The sequence below is a fragment of the Amphichorda felina genome (genome assembly GCF_050947745.1).
Source record: "Amphichorda felina strain 45539 chromosome Unknown scaffold_7, whole genome shotgun sequence".
NCBI lineage: Eukaryota > Fungi > Ascomycota > Sordariomycetes > Hypocreales > Bionectriaceae > Amphichorda > Amphichorda felina.
This window is the reverse complement of record NW_028145043.1, coordinates 1,939,803-1,965,668: the sequence shown is the minus strand read 5'-3', so window position 1 is coordinate 1,965,668 and position 25,866 is coordinate 1,939,803. Positions and strand designations below refer to the sequence as shown.

Here is a 25,866-nt window from a genome sequence, read left to right as displayed (position 1 = left end):
CTGCGGCTGTTGTTGTCCGTGGAGCAGGACCGATGACAATTGATACTCTATGCTGTCGTCGTCGCACAAGAATCTCGGTTGGCCTTCGAGGCAGTCATGCGTGTCCAGCGCGGATGATTTCGAACAGTACGATCAGAACAAGGTCTTGGGTCTTGAGTCGGTCTTCGCGGTGGGTTTATTTTTTTCGAGGTGGGGGAGGGGGAGGGACACACGCAACCTAAGGTTGTGCCAAGGTTTGTGGTCGCCTGGGTGATTTCGCGTTGCAGAACGAATAATGGCGTTACCTACGCAGTAATACGTTTTGAAGGGGCTGGGGCTCAGCTAGTAGTCAAGGTGTTCTTTATGTCAACAAGCCCATGGCCCGAGAAATACAGGTGAAGGATTTGTTTGTGAGCATCGAGAAGAGGGGTTTGAGCCTCTGGTGGGAATTTCGAGCGGCAGTAATTTTTGCCCCTCCCTCCACCCGACTCTAGTTGTCCATACGGAGTAGGGAGTTATGGAGCCAGGTCACCCAGGGCCATCATCACACATGGTCCCCAGCCGCCGAGGAAGTCCCTTAATTATTACGCCGTACTGTACACCAAATCTTTATGTAGCAAATAGAGCCTAGCACTAATAATGTTTACAGGGAGGCTATTTGCTACTGTACCTACTACGAGTACGGTACTATAGAAGTCGTGAAATTTATTTCCATAGGTGTACTGATGTCGCACACCGCGTCCTATCAGTGGTACCTTCATTACAGAGTAATATGGGCGGGTATTAAAGTCGTTGCAGTTATTATATAAGTACCATTTGCCCACAGACCAGCGCGTCTACCCATCCACGCCTGCAAGCAACTCGACGCCAGTTGTCTGAGCTTGTCGTGCTAGCCTACCTCCTAATGATGGATAGCATCCCCTATCCATTACGCTTTATACCTAGTATGGTCGATGAATTTATTTAGGCGCTCTAATTACCACTGCCGATACGTACTACCTATCTAACAATACCGTAAGTCCATTTATCTGTTTGCGGTCTGTAGTTGAATGTTGCCCGCTGTTTGATTGGTTATAACCTTTCAGGAGCAGGTTAGCGACGGTGTCGGCATGTAGACACTAGCTATGAATACTTGGTACCGAGATATGTTAATTACTCCTAGCAAATTCTAGCCGAAGAGACAAGGGATAGTATCGCCAGAGACAAACAAGCAGGACCACCTTACTTACTAGTACTACTATTAGTACTAGTACTAGTTAGTATGAAAAAGCACACTCGTAGAAATACTATCGCCAGCTGCAACCTGGCCATATACGTAGATAATACCAGTAGCAGGTAAGTACTGCGGATACTAGGGTACCCAATGGTAGTGGGGCTACCAACTGAATCATCCATCACTTAGTATTACTCGTAGGTACCTACTAGGTAAGGTACGTACTCCGTACCTAATAAGTGCCAAGCTACGGTATTCCAGTGCTTATCGATACTCATGTCGCACGCGGCGTTTGTTCTCTACATATCAATGTCGGCGTGTTGACGCCAACAGCCTCTCAACATCACCTTTCCATTGGCGTAAGTGCAATGAAAAAGAACCTGTTTCGGTGGGCAAATTTTCAGGTTTACAAGGCAATAGGAGTGTTTAACGGGGGCCGCCGGGGAGCGCAGGGAGCAAAGGATTAACCAGGGACCCCCGCTGATCGCGTCGTGGGGCACTGGGCAAATGTTGTTGGCGCGCACCTGACGTAGCTGGAGGCTTGAACCTTGAAGGGCTCCCGAGCTCCCCAGACTGGCAGGCCTCCACCGTTCGATGTAGGTTTCTTGCAATCAACACACCTCTCTATCCACAACCACTCATCGGTGCTTGACCACCAGCATTGACTTCGCTCCTCAGCCTCGCTGCCCAGTTTGTCCACACTCTCTGATGGCATCTGCGACTCGCTAGCGTCAGCACATTGAGCATCACCCCATCAGGACTGCTTCCCCCACCACGTGCAAGCGGGCAAACTCACACAATCTCGGAGCCACGAGAAGCCCTCCAGCCGTCCTGCGAGTCTTCAAGACACTCACATTTGGATATATATTACTATTGACCGCAGTACTACTCCTATTTCCCATGGAGTCCTCCCTATCGACCTCAAGCGGCTCCGCCGACGGAAAAGCACCCCGAGATCCTCGGTCGACGAGCGCTGTCAGCCTTAGCTCATCCACGTCCGCCAGCAATGCACCCCAGAGGTCGCCCTCAGTGTCTAGTATCAATAGATCTAGTCATCGACAGAGCTTTGCCGAGAACTTGCGCAACATACCTCCTTCTCCAAGACAACGCCACCCCTCCTTGACCCAGGCCGCTGTCCAGGAGCTTCTCAACAACCCGCCTCCAGCCAATAGGCACTACAACCCGAAGTTTACCAACCGCGAATGGCGGGAAATAACTATCGGGGAGCTTGTCTCTCCATCAGACATAAGGTGGGTTGAGATGGACAGCAGTATCGAGGAGGCAACAATGGTGAGTTCCCCTGTCGCAGACTGTCAAGACGCAGCGGGCAGTCACTCGCCTCGAATTTCAGTGCTTCGCTGATATTATCTTGCGCCCAGCTGCTGGTCAAGAGTAGGCCGAGCGTCGTCCTCATTCGCGAGGAATCTTCCTCCACCACGGCTGTCTCCACGTTTGACTTTAAAGACCTGAACGCCTACCTTCTCGTCGTTGTCGGCCTGGCAAAACCTGAAGATAAACAGATTGAAGCTTCTAACACAGTCGTCAGCAAAGCACAGAAAGGGGAGCCTATAACACTGCGCGAGATCCAGCCCCTGTGTCAGAAAGAAGCCTTGGTTGCCCTTCCTTCGACAAACAAACTCTCTCAAGCTATAGAGGTTCTTGGCAGTGGTGTCCACAGACTCTTGGTCACCAATGAGTCTGGAGAGGCTGCCGGGATAATGAGTCAACTGCGCATGGTTGAGTTCTTTTGGAATGAAGGCGTCAACTTTGCATCGATCGACCAGCTTTATCCGCTCATACTGAGGGACCTCAACATTGGCACCAAGGACACTATCTCTATCAAGTGAGTATGAGGTTCCCTGCAGAGGGTTACTCGCTCCCTTCCAGCTACTCTCTTTCACAACAAAGTTCTGACAAGGTCAATGCATAGTTCCGATGCCCCCCTCTCTGACGCTCTTACCATGATGAATGAAGAGGGCTTAACGAGTGTGGCGGTTGTCGACAATGGCCACAATGTTGTGGGGAACATCTCTTGTCGAGATGTTCGTCATCTGACTAGCACATCCAGCGCACCGCTTCTCAGTGCCTCATGCATGCACTTCATCTCGGTTATTCTGAACGAGAGGGGTGTGGAAAACGGAAGAGATACGTTCCCAGTCTTCTACGTCAACCCGTACTCCACGCTTGCCCATACTGTGGCTAAGCTTGTTGCCACAAGGTCGCACCGTATGTGGGTCGTGGAATCGGCATCACCCTCGCCAAGCGGCCCAGCAACACCGTTAACAGGATCGGGGAACTTCCCAGGTGGTCCCCCTCCCATAGCTCCCACTGGTGGTGCGCCGCCTTCGCCGCAGATGGCCCCGGCTGTGCCTGCATCCGCCATGATGGGTGCGCGAATGTCGGGTAGGCTGAGTGGAGTTATTTCTCTCACGGACATCCTCAACCTTTTTGCCAAATCCACGGGGCTGAACCCAACCGACCCTAGCGCCCAGCGAGCGAGGCGGCGTAAGAGCTCGACCAGCTCGATGCGTGCCAGTATCGACTCGGCCAGAGCAGGCAGCGTGGATTTACGGAGATGAAACAAAGCTGGGGACAGCAGGCACTCCGCAATATGAAGACGAGGACAAGCGAATGCAAACGTTGGAGTTTGAAGCACACACGGTAGAAGTGTCAGTGGGGAGATGACAAGTTTCATGCTGCCACATATGCGAAGGCCACGTGGAGGGAACATGGAGTTGATGGAGTTTGATGCACGGGTACTTGTGATATATAATATTTCGTTCCCCCCAAGTTTGTTGTTTTTCTGGCACCCCAGTCCCCCAGTCCCCCAGTCTCTAAGTCTCCACGTCTCCAAGTTCCAAGGCCCCAAGTCCCGAACACAAAGCCCTGAGTCTCATCATTTGATTCTAACCATGGCACCTACCGCCCGACCAGCTCGAGTGATGTGAGCGGCCATGTGATACGCATTAGTATCAAAGAACTACGAGGACGGAGTACGGATATTACTGGAGATCTTAGTTCGGATGCGATGGAGTTCCTGGTGGAAGCAATCGAGGCTCCTGGGAGGATATGATTGGCCACGATGGATAAAGGTGGGAACACATAGTCGCCCCCTTGTCATGCTCACCACTCACTGGCACTCACTGGCACTCGCTGGCAACTCACTGTCACTACATCTCACCTCTCGTCTTCTCCAGGCGATGACACATTCGACTCTCAAAGCCCGTGCTGTCACCAACTTCTCTTCCTTTCCACTACGTGGCACGTTTACTTTCTTGTTTCTTATCATCGCATCAGATTTGAGGGGCCAGCCTGAGTCTACACTAACGTCGAGCGCCTGGCCGAAACTGTCAGAACTACGTAAACTGTGCCCGAATGCACGACTCATCCCAACCAATGTGGCTGACTAGGCACACAGATTCTAGTGACTCCTCAACTCAACCTATCTACTCTGAAGCTTCGGAAACACCGTTCTCTATTATTTCGAAAAGTACTTGAGCCTCCGCGTCTTTCAAGTCCTATCCCGAATCCACGGGCCCCGGCAACACCATCTCGAACCCGAACCTCTTGGTGGCGTGGCAACTGCCTACTTGACCTGCTCACGCTGAGCTCACTTTCCATCCCGGCGGCGCATTAGTCCATCGGCAGCACTTTGGAAGCACCTACAGTACCTCCACACTTGCACCTTTTGACCTTCTTCAATTTGTCGCCAACTGTTTCCATAACCCCAAGTCCATCCTACTCAAGGTTGGGTGGACAAGGCGTCACCACTATACGGATACATCGTGGCCCACACTATCTTGCTCGCCCTCCGGTTTGAACCATTTGGCCTGGAGACACTCTGAGATCAGCCCTTGTGTCAATAGTGGGAAGAAGGCATCATCAATTTGGGATTGGTGCTCTGTCATTTTGTCACTGAGCCGTCAAATCCCAACAAACTTCGACCATCTCTGCACAGAACAACAACAAAAACAACAACACTCATACCCGGATGAACTGGTACTTTACTTTTTACCAGTTGTAAGCTTTCGGATTTGAAGTATATTGGACATTTGGCGTTCAGTATGATCCTCTGAAGCTTTCACACAAGTCATATTACATCCAGCCACAGTCAACCCTTCGGGTCGATTCCATGGAACCAGGCTCAAGAAAGACGATTATAAAATCCCCATATTTCCGCCATGGAGCCTTCAAGTAACTCTCTTTTTTCATCTCCCCATTCCTCCGTCCAAAACAGACCAGCCTCGCATCCTACGCTCATTCAAGCGCATTCTACCAGAACCAACACACCTAGACTTGGCGACTTTTCTACTTTGGGTTTACCATCGATATCATCGAAATCTCAGCATCCGTCTCTCGCCTCCAGCGTCTTCGCTCCTACTACTTCTCACACAAAGTGTTTCGACACAGTCGATCCCGCCTCTCCTTCTCGGAATAACACGAAAAGCCACGTAGCCCTTGGAAACTTTTCGCGAATCTTTGACGTTATTGGAAGGCCCCAGAAGCCTTCAGCATTGCCAATAGGCTCTGATACAAAAAAACGTGGTCTCAAAATGCTTTGCCTAGACCGAAATCTGCTCATCAGGGACCCCAGCCACCAGGGACCTGTTTGGACCCTGAAAACAGACAAAGTGGCACCCGCCCTGTCGGAGAAAATACAAAACATCGAGCTCGAAAATTATCTCGATGTACCAGAATTGGCATGGGACTCTGGATCTGACGTGCCTGCTTCTGATGTCGACTCTATTTTGTCCTTTACCAGCCCTGCAACCAGCGCCTCAAGCTCACCAAGCCGGACCGACCTCGACCTCAAACAACAGAACCCGACTCTGTACTATCGGTTACACCCGGACGGACAGGAAAGGCCTATCCCGGAATCCGTCCTACCCTCCGCTCTTGACGAGTGTGGCAAAAAACAGCTCAAGGCCGTTTTTAGAACCGACGGCATCATCAAAGAGACATGCCCAGAGATCCATGAGAATGGAATCCATGTCTTTCTCGACATGTCCAACATCCACATCAGCTACTTGAGCGCGATGAAAGCCGAAGTCGGAATCCCCTTGTCCGCTCGCTTTGTGGCAAACCCGACCTTCGACCTAGAGATCTTGACGGAGATGATCATCCGCAACCGTAAAGTTGGAACGCTAAGGGCAGGGTGTTCCGTCTTCCCTGGCCGTCCTACGCCGGCATTCATCGAAACTCTACGCAATCTGAAGTACAAGATCGACGTCCGAGAAAAGAAACCCATCCAGGAGACCAATGATTGGTCTAACCACGGAATATCCTCACCGAAAACTACTCGATACGTTGAGGACCTAGTCGACGAAACTCTCCAGACCCGCATTGGCGAGGTGTTTATGGACGATCCCGAAAAGAAAGGCACATTGGTCATGGTCACAGGCGACGGAAAGCCTGCCCAATACTCAGATGGGTTCTACAAGTACGCTCTTCGGGCTCTGAAGTGGGGCTGGCACGTCGAAGTGATCTGCTGGAGCAACTGCTGCTCTTCTCTTTGGAGGGAATTGGCCGCCGACGAGAGCATTGGGAATCGATTTCGCCTCATTGAACTTGACGCATTCTTGGATGAGCTTTGGCTTAAGACGGATTGACCATGCCACTATGTCTACATTCATAGTCCGCTGTTGAGCTTGACCTTTCTCGGCTCTACATAAAATGACACCTAAATAACCCCGAGATCTCACCCGCAGCAACCGGGTGTGTTATTACATCTGTTCTCTTTTTCGATACATTTGGAGCATTTCCTCGCATATCGGCTTTACGAAGCCCACGAGCATACATAGCGATTGTTACGATTGGACGGGTTTACGAGAAATCCAGCGACTTCCTATTTATCTCCCCGAGGGGATGGCTTGGCTTTAGCGAAGAGCATTCTAATGTTTAGCAGGAATGGAATTGATTATATGGAAACTTGGGTGGTTTTATACGGTCACGGGAATATCTTTGACCACATTGGGAAAAAATGATTTTCTCCGCGTATATAACGGGGGGTTATATGTGCAAACGTGTTTGTTCAGCATGCATCTTATACGCAGCGATTTTTTGTTTATGGTTCTCACGTCAGTGGTTCCGTCTTTTGTGGGAGGGGATTCGAACGGTCTGCACAACGAAGGGGCTTCCCATGAGACATGGATGCTTTCACATCGCGTGTTTCGGGAGGCGTCACCAGTCCTAGATATGAATTCAAAATCGTCGAATCCTAATTTCAAGTTCCATGTGAAGTTGGATATCTCAAGTTGCATGATCAATGCCTACTTGGAGTAGGTATGAACTGAGGTGAATCGGAATTGTAGCATACCATGGGTCAGATCAGGAGGGCATAGTGCCTAGTTGTATTATCCGTTTCTTCTGCCCTCTTACTTATTTTCTGTGAGCGTTTCAACAGAACAGGGCCATCCCTCATCATTACATCTAACAAAGGTCCCCCGTGACCAAGACTTCATCCACCTCATTACCGTAAAACTCCATTCACCGGGATATCCAGGTAGCAGACTGACAAAAGAACGAGGGAAAATACGGGAGAATGAAACCGGCCATGCCGTAGGATTAAAGCAGCAAAAAACCTAAGCCTCCCCGGCATACAATATAGCTAGACGTCTAGGTAGGTCCTACCACCATTCAGATTAAAGCCAGATCGGACTTGGCAATGGCGCCTCCAATACCCCAGTGCTGGTCAGCATTGAAGGTTTTCATGTTTTTTTCCTTCCAAATATCGTTAAAGGCTGAGAAGAGGACCACATCGTAAGGGTGCTTGGAGAATGCGTCCTCGATGGACTTGATTGCCGTCTTCTGGTTCGCAAGGCCGGGGACAGCCAAACCATTGGCGGCTCCGTCGGTTGGCCAGCCAGTCTCGGTAATAACGACCTCCATCGGCTTCGAGAGGGCTGACTTGACTTTCTGCACCGTGTTCTGCAGCCATTTTCCGGCATCCTTGGCAGCCATGGTGCTGTCAAAGAAGGGGTGGGCATTGATGGCACAGAAGTCGGACTTTTCGCAAAGCTCGGGGTGTGACTTGACCGCAATAAAGGTATCGACAGTTACCACAGGCCCAGTGTATCCAGCTTTCCGAAGTATCTGGCGGGCCTGGTCCATAGAGTCTGTGACCTGCTGCGGCGTGGCCTGCCCATTATTAACAAGCTCGTTGCCGACGCTCACCGAGTGCACGATGTCCCAGTCACCGCCGACGCCGTCGACAATCTTGGCGGCTTCTTCTTTGACCGAGTGGATATCCCAGATGCCCACCATCATTTTGACCCTGGCGTCCTTGGCTGCCGAGTAGACTTTGGGAACCTGATCACAGTCGGTGCCGTAGATACGCACAAATGAGTAGGCGCCCTTGAGACTCTGAAAGTCGTCCATGATATCCTTGGCGGACTTGCAGTTGTGGTTGGCTCTATAGGGAGCGTAGGAGATGCCAAATAGATTTGCGCCGTCACCCATATCTGGACCGTTTGATCCCTGGGCAGGGGCCGCGTCCGGGCGTTGTTGATGTTGTTCCCCCCCCTCTGTAGTTTTCTGGCAGTCTGGCGTCGCGGCGGTCTCAGGGCTATGCGGAGGGTCTGTTGGAAGCACCATGATCATCTCGGTGGTGGTAAGGACTGGAGAGCCATCGCCATCCGCAACCCAGACGACCTCTGCGGGGACCCGTGTCGGCGCTGCCACATTTGCATCGTAGACAGTGATTTCCTGATCAAGGTTGTGCAACTCCTGGGGACCCGGACTGCGCCTCTCTGGGGTGAAATGTCAACATTGTGGGAATAACCTAGGATGGGAGTGACCTAGCCTACCTCCTCTAGGATATCCAAACCCTGGGGCGATTAGAGGGAGTGTGCATAGTAGCCACCGCGATAACTCCATCTTCGCCGGCCGTAGGTGGTTATAGTATGTAGAAAAAAGCACCCTCAGGTTGCAGAAAGAATATAGAGGACCGTACTGAATAGGTCACAAACTAGCAATAGCGAATAGAGAGGGCAATAACTGAATGGGGATCGGGGATCCTGATAGTAAGCCAGTAGGGACTGAGGACGGCGTTTGGACGGTCAAGGCGCCTTAGGAATACCAGATGAAGCCACAGGTTCTTAAGGAGGCATATATGTAGGTTGGTGTAAGGAACGCTTGTTAACAATCAATATATACTAAGACTGGGGACGACAGGTATATGTAGTGTAGGTACCTCTGAAGAGCTGTCAGACGTTATTCATTGCCTCTAGCAGTGGGAGTTGCAAAGGGTGGGCCTAGGTACGGGCAACAAGCCATCAAGTCAACAAACAAACCGGGCTGGGAATGTTGCGACTTGCGGGAACCATGCTTTCTATCCATCACCTGGAATGTAATGGATGGGTTGCCGTCTGGGGCTCCAGACTTGTGCTCAGAAGCTAAGACCAGATGCAAGACATCAGTTGCCAACCGTACGACCGCAATCCACGATGGCTACGACCGATCTGCAGGATCCTGATCGCAGCTGTCGGCCATGACCCCCTACATAGTATTATAAGTTGGTCCTCAAGCTAGTCAACCAGTAGTTCCATTAGACATTAATTAGTAGTGGTAATATAAGCAGCCTGAGTCATATACTCCTATGTGCCCGTCAAGGCTGGCCTGCGTAACCGTGGGCCGTAAGCCTAAGCGTCTTGGAAAGCTATGCATTGCCCAGCACTCCCTAGGCTTGTCTAGTATAGTCCATCTATCATAATACAGCTAATAGCCCAGAGCACACACATGATAAACCCAACATTGGGTAGGACAAGTTATTACGACTTGCTGTTAGACTTGCGCGTCATGACTTTGGTAATAGCGTGGCGAATCGTTGTCCCAGCCTTTTCGATATCCTTCTTGGACAGGCCGGTGGTGATGCACACCTTTAGGGCGGGTTGTGCAACCCAGTTGCCATCCTTGGCCTTGATGGCGTGGGCAAAAGGCTGTGTCTTCAGACGAGAAATGAGGATGCCATTCGCAAGGGTCTGTGAGTTTTGTTAGTCTGGTGAGCAAACAACATGTTTTTGCTTCGACGGGGAAGGCTGCATGGGCCTGTGCTCACCTCCTCAACGCAATCCATCAAAATTCTTTCTTGGTCATCCACTTCCAGTTTCCGAGACTTAACAACGTCCGGCTTAAGCACGAGCAACATGACGGGGTTCTCCGGGGCGCTTGTGCACACAACCCAATCGCTGCGAGGATCTAGCTGCGCCCTCATCGCCTTGATGTTTTCTCGGCACTGCGTAAGAATGTCGGGATTCGACTGCAGAAGACTGACAGTCTCACTCGCTGTCACGGCGAGCATGGCAGGCAGGGCCGCCGAAAACGTGTATGCGGTTGACGTGATACGCTGGTGCACAATAACATCCTTAGCCCCGGCACAGAAGCCACCTCCAGCGCAAAGCGGGCCCGCGAGGGAACCGATAATCATGTCCACTTGCTGGGGGTCCACGTTTTGTGCTTCGGTGAGGCCTCGGCCAGTGCGCCCCAAGACACCGAAAGACCATGTCTCGTCAAGGATGAGGCGGAATTTGTATCTCTCTTTGAGCTCGATCAGTCGGGGCAGATCGGCTGCATCACCCACTGTTTCGAAAAGGCCCTCCGTCACGATGAATCTGCGGGTGAGCTTCTTTGCCTTGGCCTGCTCCTTGGCAACGCCCTTCATGACCCTCTCCAAGTCATCCATGTCCCCATGGTTGAACCATTTGACATTGCTCCTGGATGCTTCGAGGCCTTTGCGAATTGAGTAGTTGACGGCACGATCGGCCACAATGACGTCTCCGCGCTTGCAGAATGATGGAATGACACTGGATATCGTGGAGAAGGCCTGGGCATAGACGATGCAGCCCTCGGTACCAAGGTACGTGGCAATGTCGGCTTCCGTCTTGACATGTACATCCTGCGTGCCGTAGAACTGTGGTGGCCCGCAAGGCCCGACACCGTAGGTGCGGAGAGTCTGCACAGCTTTTTCCTTGATTTGCTCGTTTGCGTTGAAGTTGTAGAAATTATACGAGGCAAGGTTTGTCACGGTGCGGCCGTTGGAGAGCTTCGACTTGGGTCCGGTAGGGCTAGCGCAGCCTCAGCAATTAGCAAAGCTAATCCTATGCAAAAGGGAAAACAGGGAGATGGGAGAAAGGAACGTGGAGTTAGACTGAGAAGCTGCACATACCCAACAATGACAGGAATCCTCTCCGTCTCAATAGCCTCTGCCGGGGTTTGCTCCGAGACCAGCGGCTCTGGGACCCAGTCGTCGATAAGCTCGTCAATTTCCTGATAATAGCTCACGTCAGCAAAATCTCAAATCGCAAGGAGAAGGAGAATAGTGTGATAGAAGGGAGGAGCGCAACGAGAAGCAGAGCTTGGAGGAAACGCACATCTTCCCTCAGCTTGACGTAGTTTTGTTTGTCCGTAGAGTAGGACGGGGATAAGAGATAGCGGATGAAGAACAGAACGAGAACGAGTTCAATGGCCGACCGCACCGGGTCATTCTGGTAGCTGGATTGGATGTAACGCATGAGCACCGCGGATCCAGGAACCTTGCGGAAGTTGGATGACACTTGGTTGAGAAAGTCGCCCATCCGGGCTTGCAATGCGTCAAGCTCCATCCCCCTAGGTAATCCGATGGGTACGTTGTGTACTCGGGGATCGAAAAAATACGGAGAATGAACTCGTAAGGCCGGGTGCGTCCAGGGGTACGGGTTGACGCCGAAATTGTGTCGCTGACGAGAATTGTCGTCCGTCGCGGCCTCTTGGGAGCCACTCGAGCCCCTGGGAACCTGCAAGCCACATGCGCCACGTCAAGCACATGCGCCACATCTCCCCGTAGCACTGTGTGTACTAGGTACGTACTTCATACGGATACAGGTAGTAATACCCCGTACGAAGTACAGTTACTGCAGAGAAATAGATAGGTATCCGGACCCCAGTGTACTACTAGTAAGTAGTAAAATCTGCAACCATACTCTTGTACTCGTAGAGAGACAGCTATTATTAGTAATTATCATAAAATTGGGCTATGAAGCCGCCGTACTAGAGACACGAGGTCCCTTTACTTACCTATGCCAACTGTCATTCATTCTGTACTAGATAGGTAGCATTCTAAGTTGATAATCACAAGTCTATTCTGTTGTTATTGTTGTTGTTGTTGTTGTTGCCCCCTATGGAATGAAAAAGGAAAAAGGAAATCAAACCGAACCAAACTCGAGTCTCCGTCCTAATGTCCATGCGTCTCTCGTCCATCGCGTAGCAAGCGGTGTAAATTACTAGCAACAAGACAACCACCGCAGACCCCTTGGAACATGTACTAATAACATACATCACAGCTTTCGTAAGGCTGCGTATCCACCGAGTTTCCAATCTAGCCTCTTCTTAGAAGAGCCTGATCCTGTCCGTAGCCCTACCTCCGCCATCAGATTCTGACTCGACGACATACACGCCAGTGTAGTCAGGATTTCCGGTGCCCGTAAGCGACGACGAATTGGTGTTCTTGTGGTTCTGATGATTGGGCTGGACAATCCTCAGGTTGTCGCCAAACTGATCCTGGAGACTCTTCACATTGATCTTGTCGCCCGCAACTGCAGGGCCCACAATCAACGCGATAAAGACAACGAATAGGACATAATACAGTATGGCGAACCGGGTTACTCGTCGGCGCCTCAGCTTGGATTGCTTCATCGAGTAGATTGGTGGACGAATCTGTCGGCTGCGAGAGGAACAAGTTAGCACAGAGGTCGCTGCTGCATGGGGGATGACGGAACATACCTTGGGCGAAGCCAAAATAGCATAATGGAGTGGAGCATATCCATCTTCGGAATTGTGACAAAAGGCAACATCATGAACAGCAGCCAGTGTCCTAATATAAAGTCGGCGGCAAACATACTGAGTTCAGTGATCTTGCACAGGAACTCTCGTGCCGGCTGTGACATCGAATGCCATCCCATCGAGTACCATTTTCCAGTCCAGAACGCAATGTTGGACTGGTCAGTTTTCATTTCTCGGGTGAGGGCAGTCGACACGATGAGTTTGACCAGGAACCTCTGGAGGGCCACCACCGCAATCATACCAGACAGAGTTCTCTTGAAATTGAAGCTCTCGAGCAGGAACATGGCCTCGAAGAAGACGAGCAAAACGATGACAGCGACTGCGTGTGCGATTCCTGCCAGGACACTTCCAAACTTCTTACAGCACATGGAGAGCAACGGGCCCATAAAACAAGCCATAAAGAACATGATGCCGAGGCATCCAGCATTGATTGCAACAGGGGCAAAAGCCACAGCCGCGACGCGAATCGCCGATGCCGTCGGGAGTGTCTCATCGTCACCATTGTTCTTTGGCAGGACGCCGGTCTGCGCGTTGATAAAGAGATATGGCAGCACTGTGACAACGGCAAAGAGGAGTGGGGCCAAGATCTCGCCGAAGAAGATGTTGGCAATAGCTGCCCTCGGCACATCGGAGGACAACTTGCCAGAGGGGTCACCAAGAGCCTTCCGCTTGTAACCAGTAATTCTAGTACGAGACAGCCGGCAGAACGAGATCCATGATGAGGCATGAGTCCTAGAGTTTCCTCGGCTCAGCCATCTCAAGAAGTCGCGGTAATCGATGAAGAAGTCGCTAAATGCAAACTGATGCGGGTTGTACAGGAAGGGTGAGACTGTGAGGCCGAGCAGAGTGATCCAGAAGTACGTCATAGCCGCTTGCCATACCGTCAAGGTACCAAACAAGAGCATCATCAGCAGTCGGGAGCCGAAGTAGATTGATGGACCCGCGAAACGAGAGTAAAGTATCCCAAAGGGAATGCGAGATGTGGCGAAGCCACGACCTGTCCCAATGTATCGCGCACCACCAAAGGAAAGATCCTGCTGTACGGAATTGGCGTAGATCTGGGTAACAAAAACTTCGAAGAACGGCGAAAGCGAACACAACTGTTTTGCGAATCGTAGCGCCGCACGCTTGAATCCTCGTTCCATGAGTTCTTGAACAATCAAGGGCACGAACGACAGGAAGAAGACGAAGAAAATGGACATGATGCAGCGGTATACCCAGTCCATGATTGCGGGCGTGTTGGCACATCCTGTCGGGAAGAGGGGATCGGTGATGGGAACATCCCGGTTGTAGTCGCACTTGACCGTCTCGTGACGCAGGGCACCAAAGTTGAGCAGAGTAATCATGAACATCTGCACTGAAAGCATGATGAACATGTTGTTGATGTGAAAACCCGCGTGGGCATAGTAAAACGAGAGGAAGCGATCCAGAGGGAGCTGAGTCCCCAAGTAGTAGTACTCGCGAGACAGCATTTGCTCACCCATACCCGTGCCAATCTTGGTTGTGAAGTTGAGAATTGATCCAAAGCCCAAATCACGACCCTTGCCACACTGGTAGTACTCGCAGTGTTTGATACGCCCGCCTCGCAGAAGCGCGTTCATGCCAGCGAAGATGTCTTCGTTAAGGTGCAGGCCCTTCTGAGCCTTGGAGACACCGCCGCGCGTTGTCATGAAAATGCCGTTGAGGAAATCCGGGTGACCGTAGTGAAGCTTGCCACCAATCTGTGCCATGGTTCTGGCGAATAAAGTACCGAAGGTTTGTTCCTTTCCAGCCGCGATATCACCAAGAATACCAATATTCTCAGAGAAAATATATTCACGTGCACCCAGGATAGCCACAGGGGCCGGAACTTCACTCTTCACGCCTGGCGTATAGGGAGACGTGTCGTCCGTCTTCAGCTCCTCAAATTCGGCCAACACACTGCGGATTTTGAGACACTCCTCGAGATAGTTGTCCTGGTTGGCATCGATGAGCTGAATGTATTCACCCCGGTAGAAGATGAGAGCATGGTTTTGATTGTCAGATTTGCCGTCACCGAGTACAGGGTTGCCTGAGAGTTGAATACGGAATTTGGGCCGACGCATGCCGTTCTCCATGATTTCCGAATGACCGTCAATGAGAGCGGAGTACAGGCGTGGCTCCTCACCCTCAGCCGCCGGAGGCTCTTCATCCAAATAGGCAATCTGGAGATCAGGGTACGCTCGGAGCAGAAATTCAGCATTCTCCATTTCCTCCTTCTTGAACTTGGAGTATCGCTGCATGGAGACAACAAGCTTGAACTTGCGGCGAGCCATGCGCTCAAGCTCCCGCTCCAGCTTGTCAGAGTTGCCACCAAACATCTGAACGACTTCCGGGTTCTCCACGCGGTAAAGAAGTTTGATCGCACGGGAATAGTTCATGAAGCCAGAGACGGTACGGTACAGAGTCTGCGAGCGGAGCGATGCCCAGATGCGCGTTCGCAATGTGTACTCGGGGGCTGAGGACTTGAAACCGATACAATAGAAAGGGAGGTCGTCAATCTTGCTCTTGGCCGTGTCTTTCTCGTTCTTCTCAAACTCTCCGTTGAGTTGGGTTGTCTCGTCAGCGAGGATCTTCGTGTCCTTCACAAAACAGTCCCATTCGTGTGGGTGGAGCTGTTTCAAATACTCAAGAAGGGTGACACGCGAGTAAGGATCGTCCTCACGAATGATCTCACGAAGAGAATGGAGAATCTTCTCACTGTAGTGGGGGATCATGACCGTAAAAGTTGGCATGTTGTCAACCGGTAAGGGTTCCGGAATTGGCGTGGAAAGCGATTGAGCGAAGAAGGACAGCCGACGCTCCGCCTCGCTGTTGCTGGGGAAGAACTCTGTCTTGAACGAGTGATCTTCTTGAGAGACAAAAAATGTCGGCGCGCGAAGCGTTCGCTTTCCCTCCTGCTCAGACGGGACCTGATGGTAGAGGAGCTTCTGCACGTGGTCAATGGCCAGCAGGTGCTCGCGATACATCGAAATGACGATGGCGTTCCAGATTTGTGAAATGAGGACCTTGGGCTTGTACTTAATTTCCATGTCCGTCGTGGCCAGAATCTTGGAGTAAATTCTTTTCGGAAGGCGTGAGAAGACATTTCGCCACGGGGTCCAAATGGAAGCTCCAAGATAGAATGACCTTGCCAGGGAAAATACCGTGTTCAACAAGACGTAGAACAGGTAGGTGTCTAGGAAGAAGAAGATAACATCGGTGAATGCCATCAGGACCAGTAGGATGATCGGGAACCACTTGCAGAGGTCATTTCCCAAGAGATGTTGGTCTCCTACACAACTGTCGACATTCATGATATGAAGATAACGAATCGAATCTCTGAACGGCAAAGCCACGTATACGTATGACTCGCCAAACTTGAGGCCGAAAACCACTACCCACAGACCAAAAGACATGGCCATGTCGCTGCCGCGAAGCCTCGGCCAGCTGGCAGTGAACGTCTGGCTGGCCACGTAGCGTCTCGAGTTCTTAGTAAGATAGCTTCCAAAAAGCCCGCCGAGTGGCATAACAGAAAAGAATAGGAACGTAATGAGCGCGATGATAAAGTGTATGATGCTAATGATGAGATCAACGTTCGGGCCGTTCTCAATCGGGGTTGGGACAGCGAACACCTTGATACCGGGGCCAATGTTTAACACAAAAACCCCAATCAAGAACAGCAGTCTCTTAGTCAGGTGCTGTGCCCCAGCCCATCGCCGAGGAACATAAGCCCATTCTGACAGAGTCGCAATGATCTGAATGAGGGAAGCAATGCCACCGCCAAAAGCGACGAAAGAAAACTGCTCCGCCGCCGGCGGCTGGTTATTAACCTCTTGCTCGTATGTATTGAACAGGAGCAGTGTCGGAGCATTGTAGGAGGTATAGAACCAGAACATGGTCAAATGAATGATCCAGATGCGGTTGAAGTTGACCAGGAGATGGAGCCAAGAGCGGGATTCCTTGTAAGTCTTGAAGAAGCACTTCTTCCAGTTGATTTCCTGAAACTTGAGATATCGTTCGGAAGTAGCCACGTCAATAAGTTTCGTTTTGTCATTGAGGACAATACGCTCAATGCCTTCGGGATACCAGAACAGCTGGTTGCAGTCATCGTAGCCGATGATATCTTTATGATCCCGCTCCCGGCGGACATAGACCCCATTGAGGATCTCATATCCCTGATCGCGGCAGTACTGGTAGAGCGGGGTGATGACGTTGTTCAAGAAGGTGAACTCATCTACCGGCTCAACCAGCCCCTGGCAAGCCGGGGATTCCAGGTAGTCGAGAGCGCACTTGAAGATGAAGGCCAAGCATTCAGGCATGAAACGGACCTGATTGGCTTCTCCCCAGCAGAGGAGATACAGAGCGATCTGTCGCGTCCGATCATGCTGCGACATGCGGTTCATCTTCGACTTCCAGCGGTATTCGGCAGCTTCCAAGCTCTCATCGCCCTCGAGGTCTTGCAGCATCTCTTCTTCGTTGGTGTCCTTGTCCTTCTTCTTCTTGCTCTTCTTCTTTCGACGCATTCCTTTGGTTTTCGCATTGGCGAAGCCGATTTCGTCATCGAGATCCAAGTGTGCAGCGAAGTACCATTTGCGGTAGTTGGCATTCTCACCACCGATGTAGTCGGCGTGAAGGGAAAGGAGAGCTTGATTGGGGGTCATGCGAGATGCTCTTGAATCCAAAAGAGTCATGAAGTGATCATACATGTTGCGCATACTGTCCCGCTGAAAGCCGAACTTGGAGGTCAGGTCCATGAAGATGTCCTCAATTTCCTCCTTAGAGAGAGGAATCTGGGCGTCAGAAGTCCAAGCAGGGTAAGGCTCCCGAGATCTTTGGCCAGCTGGCAGCACGTTTGCATAATCCATGCCGTAGTTGGGGGTTGATGCTCCGGATGAGCGGTTCCCGCCGTAGGAGAGCTGGGAAGATGGGGGACGGTATCCTCTTCCACCCTGGTCTCCATAGTTGTACTGCTCGTCCCCACGGCCGTAGTAATCCATTTCGGCGGCTCGCGCCATATCAGACCTCATGGTGAAGTCGCTAAAGGTTTCCGAATCCTCTTCAGACCCATGGCGGCCACGTTGACCGCCATAGCCTTGATTGTATTCATCGTAGTAACCACCTCCTTGGCCCTCGTAGTAGTCGTCTCGGTATTGATCCTGGCCGTCGTAGTAGCCACCGTCCTGATGATACGGGTTGTTGGCATCAGCGTTATAATACCCACTAGCAGAGTTCGGTGTCAGCACAGTTCGTGTTGGCGTTTAACGCTAATTCAACTCACGACTCATCGTAATAGCCATCATGGCCCCGGTTGTCATGGCCCCGGTTGTCATGGCCTCGGTTGTCATGGCCCTGATCGTAGTACTGATCATCTTGATAGTACGAGTCGGTATGGCCACCCTGGTTGGCGCCCTGGTTGCCTCCCTGGTTGCCTCCCTGGTGGCCATAACCGTCGTCGTACTGTCCAGGCCCTCCTGGATATCCCGACATTGTTCACGTCGTAGTATCTGAGAGATTCAAATTGTCAGCCGAACAAGTATGGCGATACCCCACGAACAGAGATGGAAGCGGGCGATGATGACAGCGAAAAGAAAAAAAAAGAAAAAAAAGACAAAAAAAAAGACAGAAAAAAAAGCCGCCATCCAAAAGACAATATCGCGGTTGGATGATGCGTACCTTGATTATTCATGGAAAAATCGGTTGATTTGGATGTATTCGGTGTCAAGGAGGTCGCAGCCTATCGATTTTGGATGAATGTGGTGCAAGATGAAATCAACGTAGTTTGCCGGGGAAAGCGCGTCAAACGGTGACGCGAAGAGGGTTTGTTGAACGAGCGTCGCGTGAACGAGAGATAGTCAAGTTCCAAAGAGTGTCGCGATCGTTAAGACTTGGAAGGTAAAGGGGCTCGGTGGTGGGATGGCTGTTGCGTCCAAATCCGCCTAGGCGAATACAAAGAGGCGCGAAAGCAACCGCGAGGAACAAGGCGATGGCTTATTGACAAACGTGATGAGTTAGAAAGAGAGGAAAAAAGGAAGGAGAGCAGCGAGCGAATGGCCAAGGCAAGGGCGTCGTGCGGTCGCAGGCGCTTCCCTTTTCGTGAGACAGGCTGTGAGAAAAACGAAGAGAAGGGGAATGACAGTCCTTGAGAAGATGGACATGCAGTTCCAGGAGGTGGCTGCGGACAGCACAAGCCCCCTGATGTGGCCGTTTTGGTAGGTACGTACCTATGTACCTGCTTCTCAATTCCACAGGCCTTTCCCTCACTGAGAGTGAGTTGTTCCAGGTTGGCCACAGGGCTACAAAGACCAGTGCTTTTTAGTGTCCTTGCTGGTAACGGAAGGGACAGTAAGCACATCCAAGTTGAGAATGCAGGGATGCGGAGTGGGGCAATGCGTGCTGGAAGGCTCTCCAAGTACGGATAAAGTGGTCATGAATACTAAGAGCACGGAGTACATACTAGCACATAGTAAGTATGGAGTACATCAAGCCCAGAAGCAAAAAAGAAACCTCCAGCGTGTGCCTCTGCCATGCCAGCACTCCAGCATGAGTGCAAACACACCAAACAGCGGTGAACATAATTGGTTCAATGGTAATGTTGAAAAAGCCCCTGGGCGGAGCCAAGAGGCACCAGCACCAAGCGTTGGCTATTACTAAGTATTATCCGTACTACGAGTAGTACTCGTAGGTACAGAAGTACTGCAGGATACACATTAGAACATAGCACTTGTCGTATCTTAGGGGTTGTGGTACTTTGATTGTACGTACACACGTCCACCTCCACTACGAGTACGATACGGCTAGCACCACCCGCCCAGGAACAACACACGGCTGGCCGAGTCCAGACCGACCTTGCTGCTGGTTGCTTCTTGGTGCTTAGTACGAATATTATTACCCAGTAGCAGTATTATTAACTGCCCGGTGGGGGGCGACGGTGCTCACGGAGAAGAGGACGGAAGGCACCCATCATGCATACGAGTATAGCCAAATAAACCCGTAACTCTCTCTCCAACTCACACCGTATATACCGGATACCTACTCGTAGGTATATTGGACTACCCGCATTATTACCAGTATTACTTTGCACATAGGCTTTTCTTTTTGTGGTGCAAATATCCCAGGTACTCGTAGTACTATGTACGAGTACAAAGTATAGATACTAGTAGGTAGGAAATACGCCAAGGTGGGCTTGCCCCATCATCCTCAAACCACGTTGTGTCTGCTAAGTGCCAACTGTCTTGTCACCCGAAAGTCCAGCCCGAAGGAGCCGATTTTTGTTCTAAGGCTCTCCAAGTAGGTACCTAATAATATGTACGAATAGGAAGCCTCACCTTGGTGGTGGTCTGCAGGCCTGGTGGATGCAAAGTTCAGGGGGCGGCGGGTGGATACGATCGCGGCCGCGTTCGTGTTGATTTCCGATCCATTCCAGGTTTTGCCCACAGGTCTGAGGTCAGAGTACTAAGTACGAGTACTCGTACCACTTGTAAGGGGTACGAGTACGAGTACCTGTATTACCGACGAACGGTTGACCGGAGACTGACACCAGTGCTGCTGCGCCTACGACCACAATTTGTGGATGGGTTGCAAAATGACTTTCTGCTATGTAATATTTGCCGTCCCTTTCCTGGAGGGTCGCACAGTTGGGCCCTCTGACAGCAGACAGGTAACACTGGTAGCGCAGGAGTCGCATTGAGTATCCGTAATGAGGCTCACAATCCTTCTCTAATTTGCAAATCTCACCATCCTGCCATTCCTTGTCAATTCAAATCTTCGGCTTCCTTAATGCTACATAATAAGAGGGTCTACCCCTAATACAACTCATTAATGACGGCGTCAATCCAAGGCCGTTGCGTTTCGGGCTTCACCCCTCTCAGCGTTCAGCCTTCAGCTCCATCCCAATTTCTAATCATGAAGTCACGTGAGCCCACCCAATCTTCGGGAGCGCACAGTGCGTTCCATGTACGGATCTACATAGTACGTACAGGTAGTTGCCACGGCAACTCACAGATCAATCGATTGGGCGGTATCAACATCATCAACCTTCAGGCATACCCAGCTGGCCTGTAACAGCAAATCTCTCCCTCATCCGTGAACAAGTCGTTCTAACATCTTGCTTTGCATCATTCTTCTGAAACAACACCCGAGGCTGAAATCTGTTTCCTTCAATCACCGATTACCACCCGTCCCTAGCAGGTCAACATTCTGGCCTTATCCTCTGTTATGGCCAGGGTTGTTGATTTTTCGCCATCCAGCGACGATGAGCTACCCGACCTCAGCACGCTGCTAAAAAGACCGTCTCAAAGGCAGCTAAAGCCAACCCTGACATTGAAAGGGTCACCTAGGAAGAACCTCGTTCCAAAATCTCCTTCCAAGTCTATTGGTCGCAAGGTTCGACGCCTTGAAAGCAGCTCCCGAATCGAAGGCAACCTCCTGTTTCAACGATGCACTCCTGGAGAGAACAGCAACATTTGCGGAGGCATACCTCAAGACTCGCCGCGGAAGAGTCCCCTAAAACGGAGAGAACATGGAGCTGAAACACTCGGCAACATGTTTGCCCAGGAGTCAATTTTTGGACTTCATGATTCTCCCCCGCCTCCGACGGCTCGGGGATGCCGTACAAGGCGATCCAGATTCAAGCCCTCAGCACCCGAAGACGATGATTCAGAGCAAGAATTTCAGCCGGACGTCCGAATTGCCCAGCTCCTAACAGCTCATACCCCCGGATCTGGACGCTTGAAATCCGGGCCCTCATTTCAGCCAAAGAAGCAGTCCATCTATGACCTAGACACATATACCGCAAAGGTGGAAACAGCAAACCCATCTATCTGCGATAATCGCATCAATGTGGTACAGGGGTCCTCAAAAGTCGAGGCGAACGACGACGACAAGCATACGGACGGATCAAGCATATATCGCACGGCAGAAGATGACTCTTCTTCTAACTACAATGACGTGTCTGGTTCAGATTTCGTCTCCGACGAGTCATCCCAGTCAATTGGAAACAACACGAACACAACATCATTTACTACTCGTGCGAAGAGGACGAAGCCGCGGGTCCGGAGATTGGGGAATTTTATCAATGTTCTCAAGCCGCGGGAAACCAACTCAATGGTCAATCAAGCCCACCCAAACTCAATCAAGCAACAAGCAGAATCCATAACCTCGTCTTCGCCTGATAAATCTCTGGAAGGAACGAGGCTATCCTTCGATGGAACAGCGGATACAACCACTTCTCTGGACCTCGCCGGTGAATTCTCTAAGCTGCGACTTGAGCATGGCCAAGGCTCAGACGAAGAAAATGAACCGCCGATGGCTTTCTCCCAAACAAACCCCCCGCGAACACCATCGAAGTCGGAAAAGCAAAAAGGATTAGCCTCGCCGACCAAGCAAGGCCATATTCCTAAGACCCCCCACAGGCCGAGTATGGATGTCTTTTGGAACCAAGACTTCGTGAACGAGTGGAATGAGCACCACTCTCCACGGAAGCTCGTCCTCCCGCCTAGGCCAACAAGCCCCAGTAAAAAGAGCCCCCGAAAAGACGAAAGAAAGATTTTTGACTCAGCGAAGCATGATACCGCCCGAGAATTTTTGGGACAGCTCGATGCTCGGATCACGGGAGGGAAGATTGCTGAGCTTGCCGAGTCAAGTGGTGGTGTGAAGCTGGTCTGGTCGAAAACGCTCAACACAACCGCCGGACGTGCGAATTGGCGTCGCGAAACCATCCGTGCGACCAAACCCGATGGTACCGGGGTAGACGTGAAATATAAGCACCACGCCTCTATCGAGCTTGCCGAGAAGGTCATCGATGATGAGAATAGGCTGCTCAACGTTCTCGCCCACGAGTTTTGTCATCTTGCCAACTTTATGATCACTGGGATCACTAACAACCCTCATGGCAAGGAGTTTAAGGTTTGGGCAGGAAAATGTTCACGTACCTTTGGAGACAAAGGTGTAGATGTCACGACAAAACACACTTATGAGATCGCGTTCAAATACGTTTGGGAGTGTTCAGCTTGTGGCACCGAGCATAAGCGGCATTCGAGGAGTATTGATCCGCAGAGACATCGATGTGGTAGCTGCAAAGGCACCCTCAGGCAGACCAAGCCTGCGCCGCGCGGAGGAGGCAAGCCAAGCGAGTACCAGGTTTTCGTCAGGGAGCAGATGAGGGTCGTCAAGGAGGAGAATCCTGGCAGGCCCCAGAAAGATATCATGAGGATGGTTGCAGCTAAATGGGCGGAAAAGTCCTCCAAGAAGCAGCCACCCACTGTTGAGACGGAGGTAGAAGAGCATGCATTGCCGCTGGTGGTTGATTTAACGCTAGAGAGTGCGGCATAGAGGCAACAATGTTTTGGCGTTTGGTCTTAGATGAAACCTGTATAGTAATCATATATCGCATTGCAAGCAATATGTAAGCGTCAGGGTCACATAAAGCATCCTCAAGACCTTTACAGTGCTTCCGGTTCACAAGACTTCGAACTTCCTACCTACTCTATGTTCGGCATTGTTTGTTCAAGCCTCCCCAAAGAGCCCCCAGTCCTTAATCTTAAACGTTGACCAGATACGTGCTGAGTACTCGACAGCATCACCAATCAGCTTCCCCTGCTTGCCAAGTTCTAAATCAACTTTGTCTTCGTCGTACTCGCCCTTGATGTGTGGGACATTGATGGTGATAAGAATGTCGGTCTTGTGCTTTTCGAGTCGCAACAGGGTCATGACGAGCGCGGTAAAGTCAGGGGCAGACGTCCGATCCTTCGAGTGGCCAACCTGAGGTGTCTGGGTCGAGATCAGGGTGTAAGCGGGCGTACCGGGTCTGTACACGGTTAGGGATATGAGGATTAAGGTATTAAATGGAAAGAAAACAGCGTACTCGAGGCGCGAGAACTCGGTCTCAGCTGTATTCCAGATCTTGAGGCCGTCGGTGTCTGATCCGACGAGCTCCTCAAGATGTGTCGTTATGGCACGGCCATCAACCTCTGGACCCGAACCAGGTTCGCCAACGCGCTCGGTGATGTCAAAAATTATGCTTGTGAACCCATCTTTGTCGATCCAAACTTCCTGGTTGTCGGGAACCTGTCGCAACTTGCTGTAGCGGGCCGCAGTCAGTCAGCACAAAGACAGAATCCGCCGGACCATGCAACTAACCTCACGTCGGCGAAATTATCCGGGAGATCGCAAATTATTGCGCCACCGTAGAGGGGCGTGCTCTTGAAGTTAGGCATGACTAGGAGTTCTCGTCGGAGGTTCAAGTTGCTCCCGGACGTAGTCCCAGAGTACCAGGGTCTAGGCTATTGGCTGCGAACGAGCCCGGCAGACAGAAAATCAGGTCTAATACGTCGCGTTTGGGAAGAGCGAGAGATGGGAGAAACGCTTCCACAGCGCTGAAAGCTTGTGAGGGATGTTATAGCAGAGGCGAAAGGGAAGCTGACCTCGGAGCCTGCGCAACTGGACTGAGCCTCGCCACTAGTCTACAAGCTGGTCTGCCTGGTGGTGAGATGATGGCGGGGTACCGCGCGAAGTTGCATGGGTTTCTTGCACCCAGGTTGGGGCGCCCTTACCTATTCACTGGGTGGATGACGACATGCCTACCTACCAGTATGTAAGCCTTCACCTGCTATATACGAATGGGTGTGCCTACCAGTACCATTGCAATCGTCAAGTCTTCACATTCTGAGAACACGTATGATTGCTGTGCAGGAACAAAAAGAAGAAAAAAAATAGGGAAAAAAAGCCTATGCAAAAATGAAAATCGAATCTGGGTCTTCCAGACGAATAGTTGCCAAAGATTGGAGGAGTGGAGTCTTTTGGGCCAATCCCACGGTCACATCTGGTAAAAGGCAAGAGGTGAGTTCGATGGGAGGTCCCACTCCAGGTGGAAAAATATCTTATTTAATTCTATATGGGTATTCGAGACTCGAAACACGCCTTAGTACAGAGCTGTACCGGACCATTCCAGTGGGCACCAGGGTAGTGCGTCACACCCCTCTCGAGCTCCACCTCCACCTGAGGAGTTTATGAGCTCCAGGTGACATCCAAGGGGAGCACTTGTCCTCTTAATATCTGCCGACTTTCTACTCTTAGGTTCTTTTAGCAGCTATTCCCTTCAAGACATCATGTCCTGCATCTTCTGCCGCATCATCAAGGGTATGTAGCCATGTGAACATGGGGTCTAGTCTGGCAGCTAATCATCGATATTTCACGATTCGTAGGCGAGATCCCTAGCCTCAAGCTCTTTGAGAGTGACAAGACCCTCGCCTTCCTCGACATCGGCCCGTTGTCCCAGGGACATGCAGTAGGGCCCCTGTTCTCGATGCAGTCGCCGTTCGCTCGCGTTTCACTATGCTAATATGCATGGTCTAGCTTGTCATCCCCAAGTATCACGGTGCAAAGCTCGCTGATATCCCCGATGACCACCTGAGCGAGATCCTGGTTGGTTGCCGTTGATAATAGTGCTATAATTCATTTGCCGGAGCTTTGCTGATGGATTGTTCCACTCAGCCCATCCTGAAGAAGATCGTCAATGCTTCAGGTGCCACCGATTACAACATTCTCCAAAACAATGGTGCGATTGCTCACCAGGAGGTCCCTCATGTGAGTACTGGATTTGCGTGATACACATATTATTCAAACTTAAAACTAACAATGTGTCACTCAAGGTTCATTTCCACATGGTGAGAGAAACCCTAATCCTAGAAACACGATGTGGACATTGACATATCACCGAATTAGATTCCCAAGCCAAATGGTGAAGAGGGTCTCGGCATCTCCTGGAAGCCCAAGAGCCCTGATATGGACAAGCTTAAGGCTCTGAGCGAGGAGATCAAGTCAAAGATGTAGCCTATTCTGGAGACTGCAGACAGTGCATTGGT

At 51.1% G+C, this 25,866-nt stretch overlaps 8 protein-coding genes across 8 annotated transcripts; 4 read left to right on the top strand and 4 right to left on the bottom strand.

Annotated features, from left to right (window-relative positions):
• Nucleotides 1-2,452: 2,452 nt before the first annotated feature.
• SDS23 (CBS domain-containing protein) lies at nucleotides 2,453-3,771 on the top strand (the record flags this gene model as incomplete). Its single annotated transcript, XM_083196784.1, has 3 exons — nucleotides 2,453-2,482; nucleotides 2,572-3,035; nucleotides 3,123-3,771. 3 exons carry the CDS (start codon nucleotides 2,453-2,455, stop codon nucleotides 3,769-3,771), a joined length of 1,143 nt encoding a protein of 380 aa, XP_083047992.1.
• Nucleotides 3,772-5,745: 1,974 nt separating this feature from the next.
• ACO1O0_007410 (NYN domain-containing protein) lies at nucleotides 5,746-6,801 on the top strand (the record flags this gene model as incomplete). Its single annotated transcript, XM_083196783.1, has 1 exon — nucleotides 5,746-6,801. The coding sequence occupies one exon, from the start codon at nucleotides 5,746-5,748 to the stop codon at nucleotides 6,799-6,801; it is 1,056 nt and encodes a 351-aa protein (XP_083047991.1).
• A 1,027-nt stretch (nucleotides 6,802-7,828) lies between these two features.
• On the bottom strand, nucleotides 7,829-8,791 carry ACO1O0_007409 (glycoside hydrolase superfamily; the record flags this gene model as incomplete). Its single annotated transcript, XM_083196782.1, has 1 exon — nucleotides 7,829-8,791. One exon carries the CDS (start codon nucleotides 8,789-8,791, stop codon nucleotides 7,829-7,831), a length of 963 nt encoding a protein of 320 aa, XP_083047990.1.
• Nucleotides 8,792-9,960: 1,169 nt separating this feature from the next.
• LCB1 (serine C-palmitoyltransferase LCB1) lies at nucleotides 9,961-11,763 on the bottom strand (the record flags this gene model as incomplete). The annotated part of the gene is made up of 4 exons (XM_083196781.1): nucleotides 9,961-10,170; nucleotides 10,248-11,253; nucleotides 11,355-11,455; nucleotides 11,560-11,763. 4 exons carry the CDS (start codon nucleotides 11,761-11,763, stop codon nucleotides 9,961-9,963), a joined length of 1,521 nt encoding a protein of 506 aa, XP_083047989.1.
• A 790-nt stretch (nucleotides 11,764-12,553) lies between these two features.
• FKS1 (1,3-beta-glucan synthase) lies at nucleotides 12,554-18,493 on the bottom strand (the record flags this gene model as incomplete). The annotated part of the gene is made up of 3 exons (XM_083196780.1): nucleotides 12,554-12,887; nucleotides 12,947-18,226; nucleotides 18,285-18,493. 3 exons carry the CDS (start codon nucleotides 18,491-18,493, stop codon nucleotides 12,554-12,556), a joined length of 5,823 nt encoding a protein of 1,940 aa, XP_083047988.1.
• A 3,116-nt stretch (nucleotides 18,494-21,609) lies between these two features.
• Nucleotides 21,610-23,335, top strand: ACO1O0_007406 (SprT-like family-domain-containing protein; the record flags this gene model as incomplete). Its single annotated transcript, XM_083196779.1, is given in 2 exon segments — nucleotides 21,610-21,614; nucleotides 21,631-23,335. 2 exon segments carry the CDS (start codon nucleotides 21,610-21,612, stop codon nucleotides 23,333-23,335), a joined length of 1,710 nt encoding a protein of 569 aa, XP_083047987.1.
• A 174-nt stretch (nucleotides 23,336-23,509) lies between these two features.
• On the bottom strand, nucleotides 23,510-24,219 carry ACO1O0_007405 (Ran GTPase-binding protein MOG1; the record flags this gene model as incomplete). Its single annotated transcript, XM_083196778.1, has 2 exons — nucleotides 23,510-24,083; nucleotides 24,143-24,219. The coding sequence occupies 2 exons, from the start codon at nucleotides 24,217-24,219 to the stop codon at nucleotides 23,510-23,512; spliced, it is 651 nt and encodes a 216-aa protein (XP_083047986.1).
• An 891-nt stretch (nucleotides 24,220-25,110) lies between these two features.
• HNT1 (adenosine 5'-monophosphoramidase) lies at nucleotides 25,111-25,834 on the top strand (the record flags this gene model as incomplete). The annotated part of the gene is made up of 5 exons (XM_083196777.1): nucleotides 25,111-25,141; nucleotides 25,207-25,289; nucleotides 25,358-25,426; nucleotides 25,496-25,588; nucleotides 25,727-25,834. 5 exons carry the CDS (start codon nucleotides 25,111-25,113, stop codon nucleotides 25,832-25,834), a joined length of 384 nt encoding a protein of 127 aa, XP_083047985.1.
• Between the last annotated feature and the right edge of the window lie 32 nt (nucleotides 25,835-25,866).